Source organism: Coccinella septempunctata, chromosome 3 (genome assembly GCF_907165205.1).
Source record: "Coccinella septempunctata chromosome 3, icCocSept1.1, whole genome shotgun sequence".
NCBI lineage: Eukaryota > Metazoa > Arthropoda > Insecta > Coleoptera > Coccinellidae > Coccinella > Coccinella septempunctata.
In genome coordinates, this window is record NC_058191.1 from 41,409,477 (window position 1) to 41,429,287 (window position 19,811).

The 19,811-nt window shown below is 40.4% G+C and overlaps 1 protein-coding gene across 1 annotated transcript; it reads left to right on the forward strand.

The window, feature by feature from the left end:
- Nucleotides 1-534: 534 nt before the first annotated feature.
- LOC123308983 (pecanex-like protein 1) lies at nt 535-16,853 on the forward strand. Its single transcript, XM_044891812.1, has 20 exons — nt 535-981; nt 1,080-1,237; nt 1,716-1,912; nt 1,962-2,360; nt 2,419-2,611; nt 5,789-6,513; nt 7,111-7,486; nt 8,205-8,485; nt 8,534-10,089; nt 10,143-10,448; nt 11,376-11,644; nt 11,706-11,989; nt 12,051-12,244; nt 12,300-12,591; nt 12,652-12,994; nt 13,901-14,254; nt 14,904-15,100; nt 15,177-15,358; nt 15,415-15,555; nt 15,865-16,853. Exons 1-20 carry the CDS (start codon nt 814-816, stop codon nt 16,003-16,005), a joined length of 6,756 nt encoding a protein of 2,251 aa, XP_044747747.1. The 5' UTR covers nt 535-813; the 3' UTR covers nt 16,006-16,853.
- The last annotated feature ends 2,958 nt before the right edge of the window (nt 16,854-19,811 follow it).

The window sequence follows — 19,811 nt, forward strand, 5'->3', positions numbered from 1 at the left end:
TATCAAAGAGTATCAACTCTTGATTGATACTCTTTGATTCTATTTCCCAGTTTAGCCGTTCTCTGCATCAAGTCAGTCGATCCCAGATTACTTTAATCTCTGCAGTCTATCAGAAAGGTATGAAGTAAATCAAAGTGTTTTGTGTGCTCTGCAAGACTTTGGTCCGCAATAGACCTTGTGGACGTGAAAAGGTCCCGTAGAGCCCCCTTTCAAACTCAGAGACTCTTGTCTCGATCAAACCTGATTCAAGCTGTTAAAAATTTTCTCATCCTCACACCCCACACATATATGATTAACAAATTATAGCAGCCCTTCACAGAGTAAATGGTCGATTTTTGTTTCCCCAGATTTTGGTGAAAATTGAAAATAGTTAATTGAGACACGTATAAGTATGTTAGAATAGGTAAACAAAAATCGATTACTCTGAAAAGTTTTCAAAAATCTTTGGTACTTCAGGCTGAAGCTGAGCTATACAACAATAAGAAAAGGGATTCTATTCTGTGGAACCAAAAAAATAACATAACCTACATTCCAAGTTTGACACCTATAAATTCTATCAAATCGTCATATTTGGACAAAATTGTGACAAAATATCCCATGTTTACCAGCACTTTCGATTTGTATCAAAGTCTAAACCAGAATAATGAAGATTTCACCAGCTGTATACTGTGATATTTATATTTGATATAACATTTTAGCGAATTTTACTTTAGTTTTTCCTTATAAAGAATTAGCAACTTTCGATATGTTTAGGACATTGTTCACGAAGTTTCTATCAGATTCTAGTGAATGATATAAAATGTGATAAGAATTATGAGGGATGACAAAATGGGTTCTCAAACATTGGAAATTCTTAGGCAAGGTGTATGGGCATCTCTGACTGGTGGTTGGTTTTATGACCCTCATCAAGATATTTTTTGTAACACATTTCATCTTTACATTTGGCTTTTCCTCCTATGTTTTCCTTTCACCATATATGTGGTGAGTTATTTGTATTTTGCTATTCGTGACATGACATTCGCTTTCTCCCATCTTTCGAATTTTGAATGATCTAGCTATTGGTTTCGTATTCCTTTCAGTATTTTCCACCAAAAACGCTAATATGGTATTTGTACTGTATAATAGTAGCAGGATTGGTAGCTGTTATCAAAATCTTAAATTATGCATTACATCGAATGTATGACACCACTGAATGCATCAAGGAGGAAACTGAGGATGAGCTAGATGCCCAAAAAAGGTATTCAAACCATAAGAGGTTAATTGATATTCATTCTCATTTAGTCTTTTATATGAACCACCCTTTTAACTAGATTTTTGATTGAACTAATTTCAATTATTCTTTTGGTCACAATATTGGGCAATGTTCAGGAATGTTGATAAGGTATTCAATTATTTAGAGAGGTAAAGTAGGTCAGCAGCTGAAATAACAATGATGACCTGCTGCACGCTGAGTTTCCTTTGTTATACTCATTGCAGATATATGTAATGAGAATCTTATCATGTTAGTTTGTTCAAGGCATAAGACTTTTTTAATTCTTTCATTCGTGATGAGTTGTCCACCGTATCCATGTTTTAGACCAATTCTCATACATAATTATGGGTTTAATGGTAGAAAGAATCTTTTCAGTAGTCTCTTTTGAATGTGGGATACCTTGTATATGGAGAATTTTTTCATGAAAATCCAAATTTTTTCTTGAGTAAAATTATTTTTTCAGGGAAGAAGAGGGTATTGAATTGCAAGTTCTATCCAATAAATCTGTAGAGGAAAACTTGAATACCACCAAACCTCAGAATACCTTGCTGTCGTATGTTGAGGCTGCTGGTGTTCAAAGTACCGATGCAGACAGCATGGAGTCCATTGAGCTGTTGCATCTTGACGCTGGTGATAATGAGAAACTGCCCGGAACTATTGGTGAGAAAAATCGGTAACTCTCTTGCTTCAATAATTTGATTATTTCCAGACTTAAAAGCAGAAGTCCATCGCAAGAACTCATCAGAGAGCAGTGAAGATCAAATTTATTTAGCCGCATTAACAGCGGAAACCATGGCTTTGAAGAAACAAAGCAACAAGGGAAACAAAAGAAACCATCAAAGATCGAAAACAGACAGTTACGTCAATATTTATGTGAAACACGAAAGACCATCGTCTTTCAAAAAACAACCTTCAGAGGAAGAGGGTGATGAATCATTAGAAACCGCCGAGGGCTCGTATTCACAGAAAACTTTTGTGAATATCGAGTCCGAGGCTGGTCCATCGCGTTCGGATTGTCGTAGGAGGCACTCTAATTTCACCAATAGTACCTTGAATATACACCCTTCGATAGCACAAGAAATCAAAGCAACAGGGTCTTTCGAATTAGGTGAGCTTGGCTCGTTATTGAAGCATTGTTTTAATGCTAATAATTTCTTGAATTTCAGGTTTTATTGACAAGAATCAGAACCAGGATATGCCGTCTGATGGGTTCTATTTCCAGCCTCACAGTAGTATCGGAGTTAGAAGGATACGATCCACTGCCCTTGAAACCTCATGTCCAGCCCCATCTTTAACCGTACATCCGAACAGCTTGGAGATCATTGGTTGTAAGAGCCGAAACCCTTTACCGCCTCCAAGGTTAGTCATTAGAATAATTTCATAAGATAAGCTATATAACTCTTCGATAGATTGTTTGTTATGTCAGGGACCCATTTTTAAACCCACCTAACCTAAAAAATCGGGTCCCAATGTTGCTCAATACTACAGGATACCCTAGAGACGATTGACATACTTCGAAGGGCTCTTTGTGTTCCTTAGGGTCTGTAGTTTTTAGTCGGATTCGTGATTTGGCTGGTAACGCATCGAGACTGCCGTTCGTACGTTTTACAAAAATAGCAAAATTTTTGTGACTTGGCTGCAGTTAATCCTCGACAACTTCATGAAAAGACCACTCCACTCACCTAAAGCAACAGTGTGGTGTGCTGTGTCTCAATTCGAAGAGACAGGCCCTTATTTTTACAAAGAGGAAAATTTCACCATTACGGTAATTTCCTAACGTTACCCTTCGATGTTGTAAACCTTCCTATAGCCTGAATCTGAAAAAATTGGAGGGGAACACGATCTAGGTGACATCTGGTTCCTGCAGGATCTGGCTGCAGCTCACATAGCTCGAATTTCATTAGCTGTTTTGGGTCAGATGTTCCCACTATTTGTCCTACGTATTCGAATAAACGAATCGGTTTTCTCCAACTATCACCGTTTTTTATAGCCCTTTGAAACTCGTGCCGCACTCTGTACTCATCTAATTACAATGCATTCCAATTGTAATACCCTAACCTAAATGAGCAAACCAAGTTTCTCTGTTACTTGATTAATCGAATAATGCAGCTCGAATTTGTCATTACTCAAGAGTTATAATTACATACTCACTTAACTATGGTTAGTATGCAGGTTACCAATTGTAATACCCTACCCAAAGACTCATGTCCCAGTGTTACTTGAGTGAATATTACAATTCAAATTTCTTATCGCTCAAAACTTATAATGACCTAATCTGATTATGATGAAGGCTCTCATCTAAGACAATCTTATTACAATATTTCAGTTGTAATACCCTACCCTAACAAATCAAGTTCCAGAGTTACTTGATTAAAATTCCAATTCCCTATCACTAATAAGTTATAGTGACTCAACTAAGATAATCCAATCACGATATTTCAGTTGTACTACCCTAGCCTAACAAATCAAGTCTCAGTTTTACTTGATTGAGTGAACATTACAATTCAAATTCCTTATCACTCATTACTCGTAGTGACTCAACAAAGACAAGCCAATTACGACAATTCAGTTGTAATATCCCACCCTAACAAATCAAGTTCCAGTGTTACTTGATTGACTGAATATTACAATTCAAATTCCCTATCACTCAAAACTTATAATGACTAATGACCTAATCTGATTATGATGAAGGCACTCATCTAAGACAATCTAATTAGGATATTTCACTTGTAATACCCTAGCCTAACAAATCAAGTCTCAGTTTTACTTGATTGAGTGAACATTACAATTCAAATTCCTTATCACTCATTTCTTATAGTGACACAACAAAGACAAACCAATTACGACAATTCAGTTGTAATATCCCACCCTAACAAATCAAGTTCCTTGATTGAGTGAATATTACAATTCAAATTCCTTATCACTCATTACTTAAAGTGACTCAACAAAGACAATCTAGTTACGGCAATTCATTTGTAATACCCCACAAACCCTAACAAATCAAGTTCCAGTGTTACTTGATTGAGTGAATTGAATATTACAATTCAAATTCCCTATAACTCAAAACTTATAATGACCTAATCTAATTAGGATAAAGGCACTCATCTAACGGCCGTTTTCAATAACCTATCTATCCATCAAAACGGTGGATAGATAGATACTAGGGATAGACAAATCTGTCATTCTATGCTTGTTTACGTTTCAATATTCTATCTGCAGATAGCGATTCTTACTAGCCGCAGCGATCTATCCCTTCCTCTGAAATGAGGTCAGATTGACAACCAGAGATAGGAACTTTCATTATATATGCGCCTATCTGCGTTTCAAAGAAATTTGAAGTAAACCATCGATTGTGAAAATTATCTCCGGTAGTTCAGTTTTTTGATCTGTCGAGTTCGAGCAGTAAGGGGTAGAGATAAGCGTTGGAAATTGCTATCAGGGTGCATTTCAGTGCTTTTTTCTTAACAATTGAATTGTAATTAACTTTAAAAAAATGGATTATTTGAGTAGCGACGATAGCGACATGGAATTATTAGAGATGATTGATGATGAAGAAAGTGAATCGGAAGAGACCCAAAAAGTTTATAAAGCATGAGTTGATTACATGATTATTTTGAATGATTACGAGTTCACATGTAGAATTCAACTGAGCAAAGGTGATGTGAGTGAATTATTGGATTTAATTAATCCATATTTGAGGGCGCAATGTGGGAAAATTGAAACCGAAGAGTTGAAGGATTCGGTCAATCTTCTCCAACTCTCCTCTTTCAATTTATTGTTGGTAGCATTAATAGCTCTGCTGGTAATAACCCCATCAGCTGCTACAAATTGTACCAAACGCATGGCCTCTTCTTTAGTCATTGGTTTTGATTTAGGCTGAAAAAATCATTGCCTTCAGAACTTGAAATTAATGAAAAATGAATATCGATAACAACGGCGCTTTTATTTGAAGGTACTTACGGTTGAGGAATTCATTTTCAAGTATTGCGTAATTGAGAATCTCGATCAACAATTATTGTGATGTATTTATTGCCTTATGCACCTTTCATTGAACGACGTTTAAGCATAGAATCTCTATGGGAAAAAAAGACATTAAGGAATTAAGCTCGTTTAATGAAATGGTGCATACGGGTATGTAGTCATACACACACGATTAACCTTCTATACATAATATTCAAATATTTACACTTTCTAACACACTCCAATATCTCAACCGCTAGAAATGAATTAATGATGTGAGGTCTTATATTAGTGTTCTGTGGTCTGAGCTGAATAGATTCCTATCTATCCTTGCCTTGAGATAGATAACGTCAAACCATAATTGTGAAATGCAAACCATAGATAGATAACTACAAGGATAGATAGGCAGACAAACTGGAGATAGCGATCTATCCCTTATCTTGGATAGGTTATTGAAAACGGCCGTAACCTAACAAATCCAGTTTCAGTGTTACTCGATTGAGTGAATTGTTCAAACTACAAAAATAAAATGATGATTACTTGGTAATATCTTTTATGGTTTCCCCATATTTTCAGTACGACCCTGGTGAGAAACCAGCACCTAAACCTATGTCCCTATTACGGTTCCGAGATCGTATACCCCATCGCCGAACAATCGGACGAACACCAAACCTCCCAGGGCCCCGACTCCGACCAGGACTCTGTGGCTCGCAACTCCGACTCCGACTACGAAGAATGCGGCAGAGACAGATCTCCGTACTTGTACGTCAAGTTGGGCAAATTAAAAAAACCGGTCCCCTGCAAAATACGATACCAGCAGTCGGACGACAGAGAGGACGAGAACGAGGCGGCCAGCGCCAACTCCAAAGACATGCTCCTGAGCGAGGAACCCTCAGTCGTGGAGGTCCAGGTGGACGACCAAATGAACAACATCGAGTGTATCATCGTTTCCAGCGGGGATCCGGTCGACAAGAGGTCCAGCGATTCGGCCAGTAACACTAGTTTGGAGTGTAGGGAGATAGTGGTGCAGAAGCCGTCCAAGTCTAAGACGAAATCTAGTCACAGGAGTTTGGGTAAGGACGCCGAGGACGCGGGCTACGAATGTAGGCACCAGACGAAGAAGAAGAAGAAGAGGAGCGAGGGTCAGTCGCATTTTTACGACACTGAGGGTGCCGAGGTGACTGTTGAGGCTTCCGGTTTGAATCCTCTCGACGAATCTGGCAACTCTGGAGGAGGAAATCGTTCCAGTCTAGTCAAATTGGATTTGGATTGGTTGTTCGGGGAAGAGACCGAGAATCAAGGTTAGTTACACCGAAAATTTTACATGGTGGAATGGGGAATTCCCCTCAAATCGGGTAATCACAGCATATGCAAGTTGAATTTTCCAAATGCACCACGGAAACTATTCAAAATCAATCTTCAAATATGGGGTTTTAAAATTTAAATCGCTTTGTTTCAAGTTTACAATTTGGCAACAGCGGCGACTAGAAAATAAAAAGAACAAAGGCTTGTAATATATTAAATAACAGCTGTTGATTTGCAGCCTTCATTGGCGAGCCTCAACAGCAACCGGCCATAAAAATCCCATAAAATTTTACGACCTTCCTCGTTCGTCGCAGACTTCATAGATAGCCATCTTTGTCTATCTCATCAAGATAGTGTGTTTGTTGTCCTTTATTATCAACGCATATTTCAGTCGACGTTGCCAGCTCGTGCAATTGACACAAAACGCTTCAAATTTTAAATACCCATTTTTATTTTTCATTTTTAAGTACTAATTTTTTAGGGAAACGCTTGGAATGGTTATTTCAAAATGTGACGTTTCGAAGATATTTCATAAAAAATACATCATTTTTGTCAGGAGGAGTATTCCCTATTGTAGTAAGCGTTGTTTACAGAGAGCGCCAAAACAGACGGTTGGGCCAATTCCTCCGCTGTGTCCCTGGAGCAAGACGTGAGCAAACTTCTGCAGGAGACCGTGTTATCGACGAGGAGTCTGGGCGCCATCCCGAAGAAATCGAGAGGTCTTCAGTCCTCCCAATCGGGCGATAACTCGGGCAGGAAGACGCCCAAAAGCGAGTCCGATAAATGCAGCAAGTGCAGGTCCAAGATGGACGTCGAGGCGGGTCCCTCTTGTTCGCGGGAGAGGGGGCGGCATTCGAGGTCGCGTGACCCGCGACCTGACAGCGTGGAGAGGGTGGAATGTTACGTGCTTCCCGCGACCGGGCTTAGAACTATAAATTTTGTGCCTAGGAGAGAAAATAGACAATTAAGGTGAGTAATTCTGTTTAAAAAACTTCAACTTTGGTTTGTTTACCTGTCTTCCATCTTGTGATTTTTTGACAAGTGACAATTATGACATAAACGACAAGATAAAATCGATTTCAACGCAAGAAAAGCTCTGAAAGCTGCCAGTCACGCACATAGCTAAACAGATGGAAGAAGAAGAGAAGAATACTATGTTTTAAGGTTAGGTTAAGCGAGTTTATTCAAGGTAGCGAATATGTATGAATGTTGACATACTTAAAGAAAGAAGAAGAAAATATGTAGGTATTTGATTCAGTGGATCTTTTAAGCAGAGTTGCATTCAGCCAAAGTACCCAATTTCTTGAATTTCACAGGAAAACCTCCATTTCAAAAAGGCTCGATTATTTAACTGTTAACAAGGTTGAGTTCTTTGAATTTCTGGTACTTTTATGGTATGTAGGTTCAGAATCGGTCAAAAAAGTATGTGTGTTTGTTGTTGTAGTCTATTGTGGACACTCTATCAGTCCCGATTTTAAAGCTATTGAGGTGAATTTCGTCAGGATCATGCGGATCCATGATTGACCACGCGGTGTCAATTTGTTACTAGAGTTAGTACTTAGTTTGTTTAGTTCGAGACGCAGAGAATTTTTTTGTTGTTTCAAAAGAGTTTTTCCAAACTAAGTGGGTCCATTGTAATTGTGAACTTTGAGCTCATAAAAAAACAATAGTCTCTGTATGATTCCAGATCGAGTTTTGAAGATTCTTCATCTAGTACATCCAGAATAAACGAATTGAGCACCCTATTGCCTTCAACGCCCCTACTGTCCGCATTTCTCGCGTCTCGCAGGGACATACCTCTGGCTCTCTGTCTACCCACCGAAAAATTGAGGTTAGAACACGCACCTCAGGCGCTCAAAAGACGACGAATGAGCAAGAGCAGAGGATCCAGGGCCAGACGAGGTCCGCACGAGAGAAGACGCGGCAGTCAGGGTACCACACAACAAGGCGTAGATGTAGTAGATGAAGGTAAAAAAAAATTTATTCAACGACGCATGTTTAACGTTCTTTTTTCAGCGGAAATACATAACGCCCCAAACGACAGCAGTTTGGAGAAGACGCCGAGAAGGTGTTGCGACGGTCAATCGTCGGCTATGCCTTTGGAGTTGTGGGAGAGCAGCAACGAGGATAAGAGCGCGATTAGGGAGATGAGCCCTAAGACCCCCATCAACCTGGAGGAGGTCCAGAGGAGGCACAACCAAAGGACGCAATTCGTCAACTGTTTATCGGACTCGCTCAGGCGTCGCATCCTGACCGAATCGAACTCCGACACCATCATAATAAACACGTCGACGTTCCTAAACGAGGAGAATTTCCACACGCCGGTACCGACCTTCAAGTTCATACGCGACGACGTCACTTACCCCAAAGTGAAGAGTTACTATAAGTTTAGACTGTTGCCGAAACTGTTTGTCAAAGTGACGTTTGACAGGTTGAAGTTACTGGCGCTGCTGGATCGGAACTTGACGTTGTCAGAGACTTTCATATCAATAACTTTGTCGGTGCTTGTCGCGTTGTTGGGAGCCTTACTTTTGTATCTAGATTTTTACAAGGATATACCGGCGTTTATCTTTTGTTTCGTTATGGCGAGTTGCCAGTACTCCTTGTTGAAGAGTGTGCAACCGGACGCGGCGTCTCCGATGCACGGTTTCAACCGTATCATATCCTATTCGCGCCCCATTTATTTTTGTATGTGTTCTATCTTGGTTTTGTCCCTCCATTATTATTTGAGTTCCATCGGCGATATCCCGCGGAAGACTGAGGCGATTTTAGTTTTCAGCAAGGATTTTTTAGCGACGTTCATCCTGTTCTTCCCCCTCTGGTTCTCGCTGGGTTTGTTCCCCCAGATCGACACTTTCGTCATGTACTTCCTGGAACAGATTGACATGCACGTATTCGGCGGTAACGCCATGTCTAGTCTTCTCGGTTCCTTGTACTGTATTTTTCGTTCCGTCGTTGTTGTTCTTATGTTAGTTGGACCTGCGTACGGGGGACTCAGCGAAAAAAAAGGGTCGCAACACGCGTCGTACTCCATTTTTTGCGCTGTCATCGTGGCGACCTCTTACCATCTGAGCCGATGTACCAGCGACCCGTCCAACGTGTGGAACATAGTGAAGAAGCATCTGTGGCCGCCCGATATCTATCGGGAACACTCCAAATACCCCGAGTCGGAGAAGAAGGACGTTCGGGAAGACGACAACAAGGATGGGACCAAGGAAACGTCCGAAAGATCGCTGGAGAAAACAGAGGAGGTCAGCGAACACGTGGATCCGTTGCCCAAAAAATTGCAGAAGACCGTTAACGGTCGTTTGAAGAACGACATCATCATCTGTAGTCTGATCTCGATTTTCGTGTTCGGGATACATTCCAGCACTGTGTTCACGGTTCTGCAGCCGGAGTTGAGTCCGGTGCTGTGGTCGGTCTCGGCGGGCATGGGACTCGTCTTGCACTACATCATACCGCAACTGAGGAAACAGCTGCCTTGGACCTGCATTGCTCGCCCTGTGTTACGCAGCTTCGAGTATGGTTTATACGAGATCAAGGGTCCTTCCAGGATAATGTGGTTTGAAAGGGTGAGACTAGTTTCAGTTTCACCAAACAGGTGTTTTACTTCTTTTTCTTTCAGATTTACGTGTACTTATGCTTCATCGAAAGGAACATCATCTATCCTTTATTGTTCGTGACGGCTCTGACGGAAGATGGACCTAAGATCGAAGCCGAGACTGGGCCTTTATTGGCGTCTTTCATCGTGACCATCTGCGGTTTGAAATGCCTCCGTAGTAGCTACTCGAATCAGAACATTCAGTATCTTGTGGTCATTTTCACGGCGCTGGCGTTTAAGTATGACTACAAGGAGTATCTGAGTAATTTTCTGGTCACTTATTTCTTCATGGGCATCGTCTATCATAAGATTCACGAATTACTGCTTAAGGTAATTATGATTTATTGCGCAAAGTTTGAATTTTTCTTGGTCTTGCTTATTTGTCGTTGGTTATTTGCTAATATCGTGCCAAAAATAATTTAACCATTTGTATTCAAAATATAAAGGGTGAGTCGTTGGCTCGTACAAATATATTAACAGTAGATTCTTGAGATCAAAAGAGACACTTTTTTCCTGTACCATTTTTTCTGATTCGGCTCTGATAAAAAGATATAGTCATTTTAAGTTTTCATAATGAGCTATGCCAAGAAATTCAAAATTCAGAATAACAAGCTAAATCTATGACACTATACATCTGTGAATCTTTTAAATCACTGTATTGCTCTAACGAGGTTATATGAGACCGAAACCATGGTCAGCATCTGCTCTTCTTCGGTGGAACGTTTCTCCATTTAGTTGTCCCGACGATGACAAATTGGCTAGTTCAATTCAGATCGTAACACTTGTTGATATCCATATCGGCAGGTGGTATGCATTTAAATTAATTCTTATTATTTTAAATCACATTTTCGGGCCTCGAAACAACCAATCGGCACCCTGTATATAACCTGCTAGTTACTATTTCGAGTCTCAGTCAGGTCATAACTCTTTCAATATTGGTAAAGGTCAGATAACTTCCGAAAGTATAGAAATATAAGTGTTGCATGAAATTTACTAAGTAGAAGTAGTGATGTTATCACTATATCAAAATATAAGGCCAACTGTCACTTTTCAAGATTAAGTCAAGTTAAGTTATTTAGGTTAGCTGTCACTTTTCAAGGTTTGGTCAGGTTAAGTTATTTAGGTTAGGTTAGCTGTCACTTTTCAAGGTTGGGTTAGGTTATCTAGTGTAGAAGTCACTTTCCAAGTGATTTTTGAATGAAAATCAATTTCAGGCTCATCGTTATCATCTATGTCGAACGTTTATCGTAATTCCAGGTACAATTTGTGGTGACGTACATAGCGCCTTGGCAAATAACTTGGGGATCAGCGTTTCACGCATTCGCCCAGCCGTTTTCCGTCCCTCATTCAGCCATGCTCTTCCTGCAAGCCATCATCTCAGCCGTACTGTCCACGCCTCTGAATCCGTTCTTGGGCAGCGCAATCTTCCTAACCTCCTACGTCCGTCCGATCAAATTCTGGGAAAGGAATTACAACACGCGCAGAGTCGATCATTCCAACACCCCCCTGTCCTCCCATCTAGAGAGGTGAGTTACGGACGAATTAAGCGATCTTCAGGGACGATCCAACGTTTTTATTTGTTTTCAGGAATTTGGGCGCTGACGACAATAACTTAAACTCCATATTTTACGAGCACCTCACGAGAAGTTTACAGCATTCCTTGTGCGGCGATTTGGCTCTAGGCAGATGGGGTCTGGTTAATCAGGGGGATTGTTTCGTGTTAGCCAGCGATTATTTAAATTGTCTCGTGCATATTATCGAGGTTGGGAACGGACTTGTAACGTTTCAAGTGAGAGGATTGGAGTTTAGGGGTACTTATTGTCAACAGAGAGAAGTTGAGGCCATCACTGAAGGTGTGGAGGAAAATGATGGTGAGTGGGTTGGGCGAAATGACAAGTGACGTATTGGTGACTTTCGTGTATTTACTTCCAGGTTGTTGTTGCTGTGATACCGGTCATTTGCCAAATATGTTAAGTGTAAACGCCGCTTTCAGTCAACGTTGGTTGGCTTGGGAAGTGACCGCTGCAAAATACGTCTTAGAAGGTTATAGTATATCAGATAATAGTGCCATTTCTATGTTCCAAGTTTTCGAGTTCCGCAGAGTGCTAGTTTCGTATTACGTCAAGGTGAGGAGGGATCGCGACCTGTCCAAACCGGTTCTTATTTACCGATTTATTCCAGAGCATAATTTATTACACCGTCAGATCCGCCAAGTTGGAGGACTGGTTGAATTCGCAGGCCATAATGGACAGTCTGCAACCTATGCAGGATAAGCAGTTCGTTGATCTGGACCCGGTGTTCAATTTCAACATCGACGAGGATTTTGACATCAACAAGAGCGGCATGACGAAACCGTGGTTCCTTGCGGCACACGGTGAATGGATAAGATTTTGCGTCGAGAAATTCGGTAAAAAAGTGGACTCGAGCAGGGATTCCGCCTTAGTCCTACTCTGCTTTGCCTTGAGTTTACTTGGTTAGTATGAAAGTAGATCAATCGACCAAATAGGATATACAGATTGCGATCTTGTTTCAGGGCGTAGAACGCTGGGCGCGGTCTCGCACAACACGCAGTCCAGCGTGGAGTTCTTCCTCTACGGTCTGCACGCCCTGTTCAAGGGCGATTTCAGGATCACCTGCTCCAGGGACGAGTGGGTGTTCAACGACATCGACCTGCTCAAGACCGTCGTGGCTCCCGGCATCAGGATGTCGCTGAAGCTCCATCAGGACCATTTCATGTCGCCCGACGAGTACGAGGAGCCGCCGGCGCTCTTCGAGGCCATCACCAAGCATCAGGAGGAGCTGGTCATATCGCACGAGGGGGATCCGGCGTGGAGGAACGCCGTTTTGAGCGGGACGCCCAGTTTGCTCGCATTGAGGTTAGCTACTTGGTTAGGCTGATGTGTCCATTAGTTTTTCTCATCTTGCTGGTAAAATTCAGATACCTCCTCATCTTCTGAGTCTATCCAAGCATCGTGCCAATTCATTTATTTGTAATCCTGAAGCCCGTTTGCTCGTGAATTCATACGCCGTGAATTCTCTACAGTTACATCCGTACTTTAGCATACAAAATAATCTCTGCCGTTTTCTTGCCAAACATAGTGTTGACAACACAAACTTTGAGAAATTACTCGTTTTTTGCAAATTCCAACTCGGTCACAGTTGGCATGACTGAACCGCCGTTTGTGATTTTATCTTTAGTCTAACCTAACTAACAGTCTGAATAGAAGGGGATCAAAATACCATCGTGTCGAGAATCGTGCCAATTCATTATAATTTATTTGTAATCCTGACAAAACAGGGGAGATGTTCTTTTTACATATTATTTGAACTGCGAACTTTCTTAAGCCTTATCAACATAAGGGAATGAGTAGATACAAATGTAAATTAAATGCTTGCAAACTCACATACTGAGAAACATGGAATTAGCAAAACCAAAGTTTTAAATGAACTACAGCAACAATTATTCTCATTCGAAATCGAGCCTGATTTGTTAAAATTTGGGCATGCTTTCTTAAGAATCTGAACGAAACTTTTCGATATAAACAAATCTAACCTAACCTAACACTTCGACCAAGACAAAACGATTGAAATGAACCATTAGCGCATCGGCAACGTAGCATAGTGTTGACAACACAAACTGTAAGAAATTGCTCGGATTTGTGCGAATTCCAACTCGTTAACAGTTGGCACGACACCGTTCGGGACCTTATCTGTAGTCTAACCTAACTGACACTCCGAATAGACGGAGAACAAAACATAAACCGAATAATCCTCATTTCCAGGCACGTCTTGGATGACGGCACCGACGAGTACAAGATCATCATGCTGAACAAGAGATATCTGAGCTTCCGAGTGATCAAGATCAACAGGGAGTGCGTGCGCGGCCTGTGGGCGGGGCAGCAGCAGGAGCTGGTCTACCTGCGCAACCGCAACCCGGAACGCGGCAGCATACAGAACGCGAAACAGGCGCTGCGCAACATCATAAACTCGTCCTGCGACCAGCCGATCGGTTACCCGATATACGTGTCGCCGCTGACGACGAGCTACGCGGACACCAACGACCAGTACTGTTCCCTGGTGGGCGGGTCGGTCACCTTGCAGAAGATACAGAATTCGTTGCTCAACCTGTTCAGGAGGTGAGTTTTTGATTTTTTTCAATGAGAATGGGAACTTATCGCGTCGGGATATCGAAATTCTAGTCCTGGGTAGGGCAATTGACATGTGACAGAGGGTAGAACCATAGAGATATCATGGGTAGGCTAGGTAAGGTCTGCCGAAGTTGGATAATGAGAGGTTGGAGATTTTACAAGGTGATTGGCGAGTTTCTAAAGGTTAGTGCTCGGGCTGTGTTGGGGACCAGGTAGGGAAGGGTTCTTGGCGTTTCTAAGGGTCTGTAGTTTCAAGTCTTCTCCATGATTTGAATTGGAATGCATCGGGGCTTTGATTTAAGTAAGTTTTACGAAAATAACCGTTCTCTAATCGCGACCCAGCGGTCATTTCGACGTTCCTGTCAACGTCAACTACATGACAGACCACTCCACCCACCTGATATCACAGTTTGGTGTCTGGTCCTCACTTTTTCGAGGAGGGAAATGTCAACCGTCAGAGCAACGCCCATATCATACAATCGGAGGGGTTCTATAGGGTCTTATCCAGGCGAGTGCGCCCTCTGTCGTCCGGTAGGGGTTGTGATATGACAGATATCTCTATGGTTAGAATCGATTTTCGCATTTTGAAGACGAATTTGCGTTCCTTATCGAATTGGACATTACCATTTATTTGCAGAATCCGTAAGAGATGCGGAGAAGGATGCTCCAGTGGCGCCTCGACGAGGGACGAAATAGGTATGGGTAACGAGGGTATGTACGCAATGACACCCGTGACCACTTTGGGACACCACAACTCGGGAAGTCAGTCTTGTGAGGCCGCTCATCTGAGCGGCAGCATCGGCAGGGGGTCTAGTCTTGGCAGGGGATCTTTAGGTGAGAATAGATCGCAACATCGAACATTTTGAGCGTTCCAGTGAACACCGGTGTAAACTTCTGCGCGCGCTTTCAGGTGCCAACAGGGGTAGTCTGGTATCCATGGGAAAACCTACCAGTTCCACGCTAGCGAATCTGGCTGGAATCTTCAAGGAGAAAGACGAGAGGAGCGTTTCCCAGGCACCAGACGGTCAAGCTCGACCGGACGAAAGGCAGGAATGCGACAGTCCAGAGAGAGACGCGATACAAAAAGTGATGGTTGGTATATCTCGATCATTTTTTCAGAATCGCGATACTGATGTTCCTTGCACCAGATTACAGATCCGAATTTCGTATACGACGGGATCAATCTGGGACGTAGGATAGACGTACTGTGGCCGACGGAGTACATGAGGATCAGGGGTGGCAGGTCTTATTGGAACAGTTGGGCTCCCGAGGCTGGCATGGAGGGTTATGTAAGTGAATAAAAATTGCAGTTTGTTTTTCTCTAGTTATATTCACCTTTACGGATCGATTCGCTTTAAAAGTTGAATAAATAGATTAATAAATATTACAAATTCATAAATAGATTTTTGACGTTCGCCACACGCAAATGTAAACGATTCCACGCCATCTCTTGCGAAACGCTGCGAATGACTCTTTCAATAACAAAATCTATATAGTTTAATCATTTCACACCAAAAAAAATGAGAGGACTTTCACCATCTAGTTTGTGTGATCGAAAAGAATGTTTCTTCTGGATCTTAATCACTGCGTTTCCTTAGGTCGTCCACAAATGGACACCAAGTCATAGAGACCCAAGTCGAAGATCGCACGTTGACAGGACGATACTTCTTGTCCAGATCGAAGACAAGTTCATTCCGATAGCCGAGCAGGGCGTGAAGGAGGTTCAGGTGGATCCCTAGCACATATTTCACGCCAATTCGTGATCATCAAAATGAGGAGAGAAGACTGATACTTTGATACAAGTAGGTCATTTAAAGATTCATTATAATCAAAACTCTTAACACTATTTTGTCCATCGTGTATATGCGTGTTTTTACAGAGAAAGATTCTGGTATCGAAATTATGTTTTGGTAATCAATTTGTTCGATCCTGTAATGTGGGCTCTCTACTTTAACTGGTTTTCGAATGTAGAATTTCTGTGATTTATATATTTTATTAGTTTCTCTTCGTGGCAGTTGCTACTTTCATTTCATTAGTTCAATTCTTCTTGTGAATGGTATGTTTGAATTCGTCGTGAAAAATATGTACATAAATTATAAATTTCTTAAAAGAGAACTTATTGAAACTTGCAAAATACCTCATAGTTTTTTCGGCTTGAGATAACTTAGTATTTAGCAAGGTAAAGGCTAAATTGAGAGAAGCAAACGGATAATGTTTGCAGGTCCGTTTTCAATCTACACCAAGTAAAAATTAAGCAAGTTGCCTTAAGAATATAGACTGATTTTAGGTGGTTTAAGTTGAAACCCGAATTTTCTTATTTTTCCCTTTAGCTAATGATCTACCCTGTGGGTCGATTTTTAAATGTTTTTCCTCTTTTATATCAGACATTTAAACAAAGATTATGAAGTCCTATCCATGTGAAGTAATGTACCTATTTAAAATTGTGAAACTTGTTATAGTTATGTATGTAGATATATTTTATATATTAGGCGTTTTAATGTAAATTATAGTTGTGTCAATTTTGGCCTAAGTTATAATTGTTGGTGATTCTTATGAGAATGGAAACAATAAATTTTTAATAACTGTTCTTCTTTTTGTATTCCTCGTTAGTTGAAGTGAAATATGACGTTTACACTAAACGGTAAGAAATCCATTTAGAATTGAAAGATTTTTGTCTAATTCTGGCTGTGCCTTTTTTTGAGCGAATTTTACATACTGCATCAACATCGAAAGTAATTCAGGTCCTTGGAACAGGTTCAGCTATGCCCCCAAGTACGGCAAACGACATTCTGCCGATCCTGTGCATTGAACCAACAATACTTCATCAATATGGTGGGCAGTAACTTCAAAATGATTGAGTTATTGAAGAATGTGTGAAATTCATCAATGATAGAATTTTCATCTTGGATATTCAGATAATAACAAATAAATAAAGAATAGGTTACTATCTGATTATTCTGTTACGCAGTCAAAAAAAGAGCCCTACAGAGTTAGAAAAAGCGCCAGATAGAACTAAAAATAATTTTTTGTATGGTTTTTCAACAGCCTGTATCTTTTAAACCGAGCCGATTTGGAAAAAAACGGATAAGGAAAAAAGTGTTTCTTTCGACCTCAAGAATCCACTGTTAAAATATTTGTACGAGTCCAAGACTCACCCTGTATAAGGTGTAAGTGGACGGAATGACTAAACTAATAAATCTTCCACTTGACTAACCGACAAAACTCCCAACCAGTATGTATCCACTACAATTTCCCATTTCCCACTGCAAACAACCCCCCTAAATATCATCGACTTACGATCCAATCATGATGATTCCTGTTTGTCTTTCCGTACCATTGAATCTTCCATTGCGATTGCGTTGTATCGAATTTCAAACAGAATCAGATAAGACAACCGCAAACCTGACGAGCGTCGAAGGGATGGCAAGTCTATTTTGAACGGTTTGATTAATTTGTATCAAGTCGGCGATGCGCTACGCAAATCTGAAGTCCAAACACAGGTGCGAAGGGGTGGAGATTTATGCTTAACTCTGAAGAGGGCCCCTATGCTTGTTGTCAGGTAGAGGTTGACGATGAGTGTTCACAGGAAAGTCATTTTCATTAGGTATATATAATATTCTTTCCATTTTATTGTTGTTGTTCAATGATGAAGTATTTCGAAATTTCTTTTTTCTATCTCACCTGGCACACAGAGGTAAATTAAGAATCCAAAGACAATTCAAATGAGGTATCACGTGTTATATGTCCTGTATGCTCATTTACCCAACAGTCTTTCATTTAAATGGACAATCAATAAGCAAGACAATCCACAGTTTTTCATCTAGATGCATATTAAATCGTTTCGTCGACCTTTCTATACCTTTTTGAAAGAAGTTCTCACCTGTTCGCTAGCCTCGGCTACGTCGCCGTAGTTGCCAATTCCCACAGCTCTAAAAGAGTGTTTCTTATATTCACATTCGTAGGTACGTAAAATGTAATTTTTGTTCAGGTGAACGAATAACGCTGTTTATCCAGATAATCTCGATAATTTTCTAAATAATCCATGGGTTCTACACGTAATAGAAGTTTTTCGTCTTTGTTTTACAAAAAAGCCCGTTTTTCAATTCGAGATATCAAACCTATACAGAATTTACTGGTTGAATATTCAATGTTAGGGTGTAAAATTTGCAGCCACCGTATCTTTTCCAGTTCTCTTCTGATAAATGAATAAATAAATAAATTTCTCGACGTGGCAACATTGAAAGAAATCGGCGTGCTACTGTCTGCCCTGGCCACTTGATTAAACATACCAGATCCCTGGACATGTTTGTTCAGTGGGAATCACCAGTCTGGATCAGCAGGGGGTGGTCGTGTGCCTTGCACGTGCCCCTGTGATATTTAACACCGACAATTTAATTTGGATGGCCGATTAGGAGATAGTTAATCCACGTACGTATGTTCGCAAAACCGCCTACAAATTACTTAAATGGCCTCTGACCCATCGTATGCTGTGATTATTCTGAGTGCTTTCATCAATCTGATGATCTTGAGGTTATTCAGGATGATTAATATTGTTCCCTCCTTATATTTTCGGTTTATTCTTTTCTTTAGAAACCATCGGGATCAAAATATTGAAAGCTCATTTGAAATTCATTTGGTTTTTATGAATTGACAACAACAATCTAACAATCTTCCATATTTGGTTCAATATGCATGCAAAAAATTGATACTATAGAAAGATTCAGTCGAATTAGGACATTTAGCGAATTTATCTATACCTAAGAAACAAAACAAAGATATGTACTAAGCTAAGAGGACAAGCATTAATTAATGCTCAAGCAACATCTTGAAATTTAAGGAAACACATCGAAAACTGGATTCAAAACTATTTATAATATGACGAAAGATACTGTAGTAAGTGGAAAAAAATTCAAGGAAAGGTAAGTGATGATATATGATGATATTCTACAACATTTTTCACCAATTTTGTTAGGTTCCTTTTATTAATCAAACACAGCGATTGAAATTTCATAGGTTATTCAAAGAAACGCTTATTTACTCGATTCTGAATGTCTTCAATTCAATTTTTTTCGCAAATCTGAAAAACCATCATTTACTATGATTTTTATGTTGAATTTGACTGATATAGTCTTAAAGGCAGACCATCAACCTTCAGAATTCCTTTGAATTTTGATAAACGCCCGTTACATGAATAAAGATAGACATCGTCACCCTGTCGATCATCCCCTTACTGCGTAAGAAGCCCTAGTGCACTAGACTTCTGGAATCCTTACAATTTCTGATCAATAATTAACTTAACGACATGACATTGCTTTGTGTAAAAATAGAACATCCACCCTCTGCGAAATAATACGTCGTAAGAAAAATAACATCCAAGGAAAGAAGTTCGAGTTCGTGGATAGAAAATCATGAAAGTTCATGACATTCACTGAAATTGAAACTGATTGACTGAAAATATGGTTCTCTTTTTGAGGAAAACCAAGGGAAAAACTGGGAAAAATGTGGTGAAAAATTCAGAAAAAATGCACATCTTGAACTAAGAAAT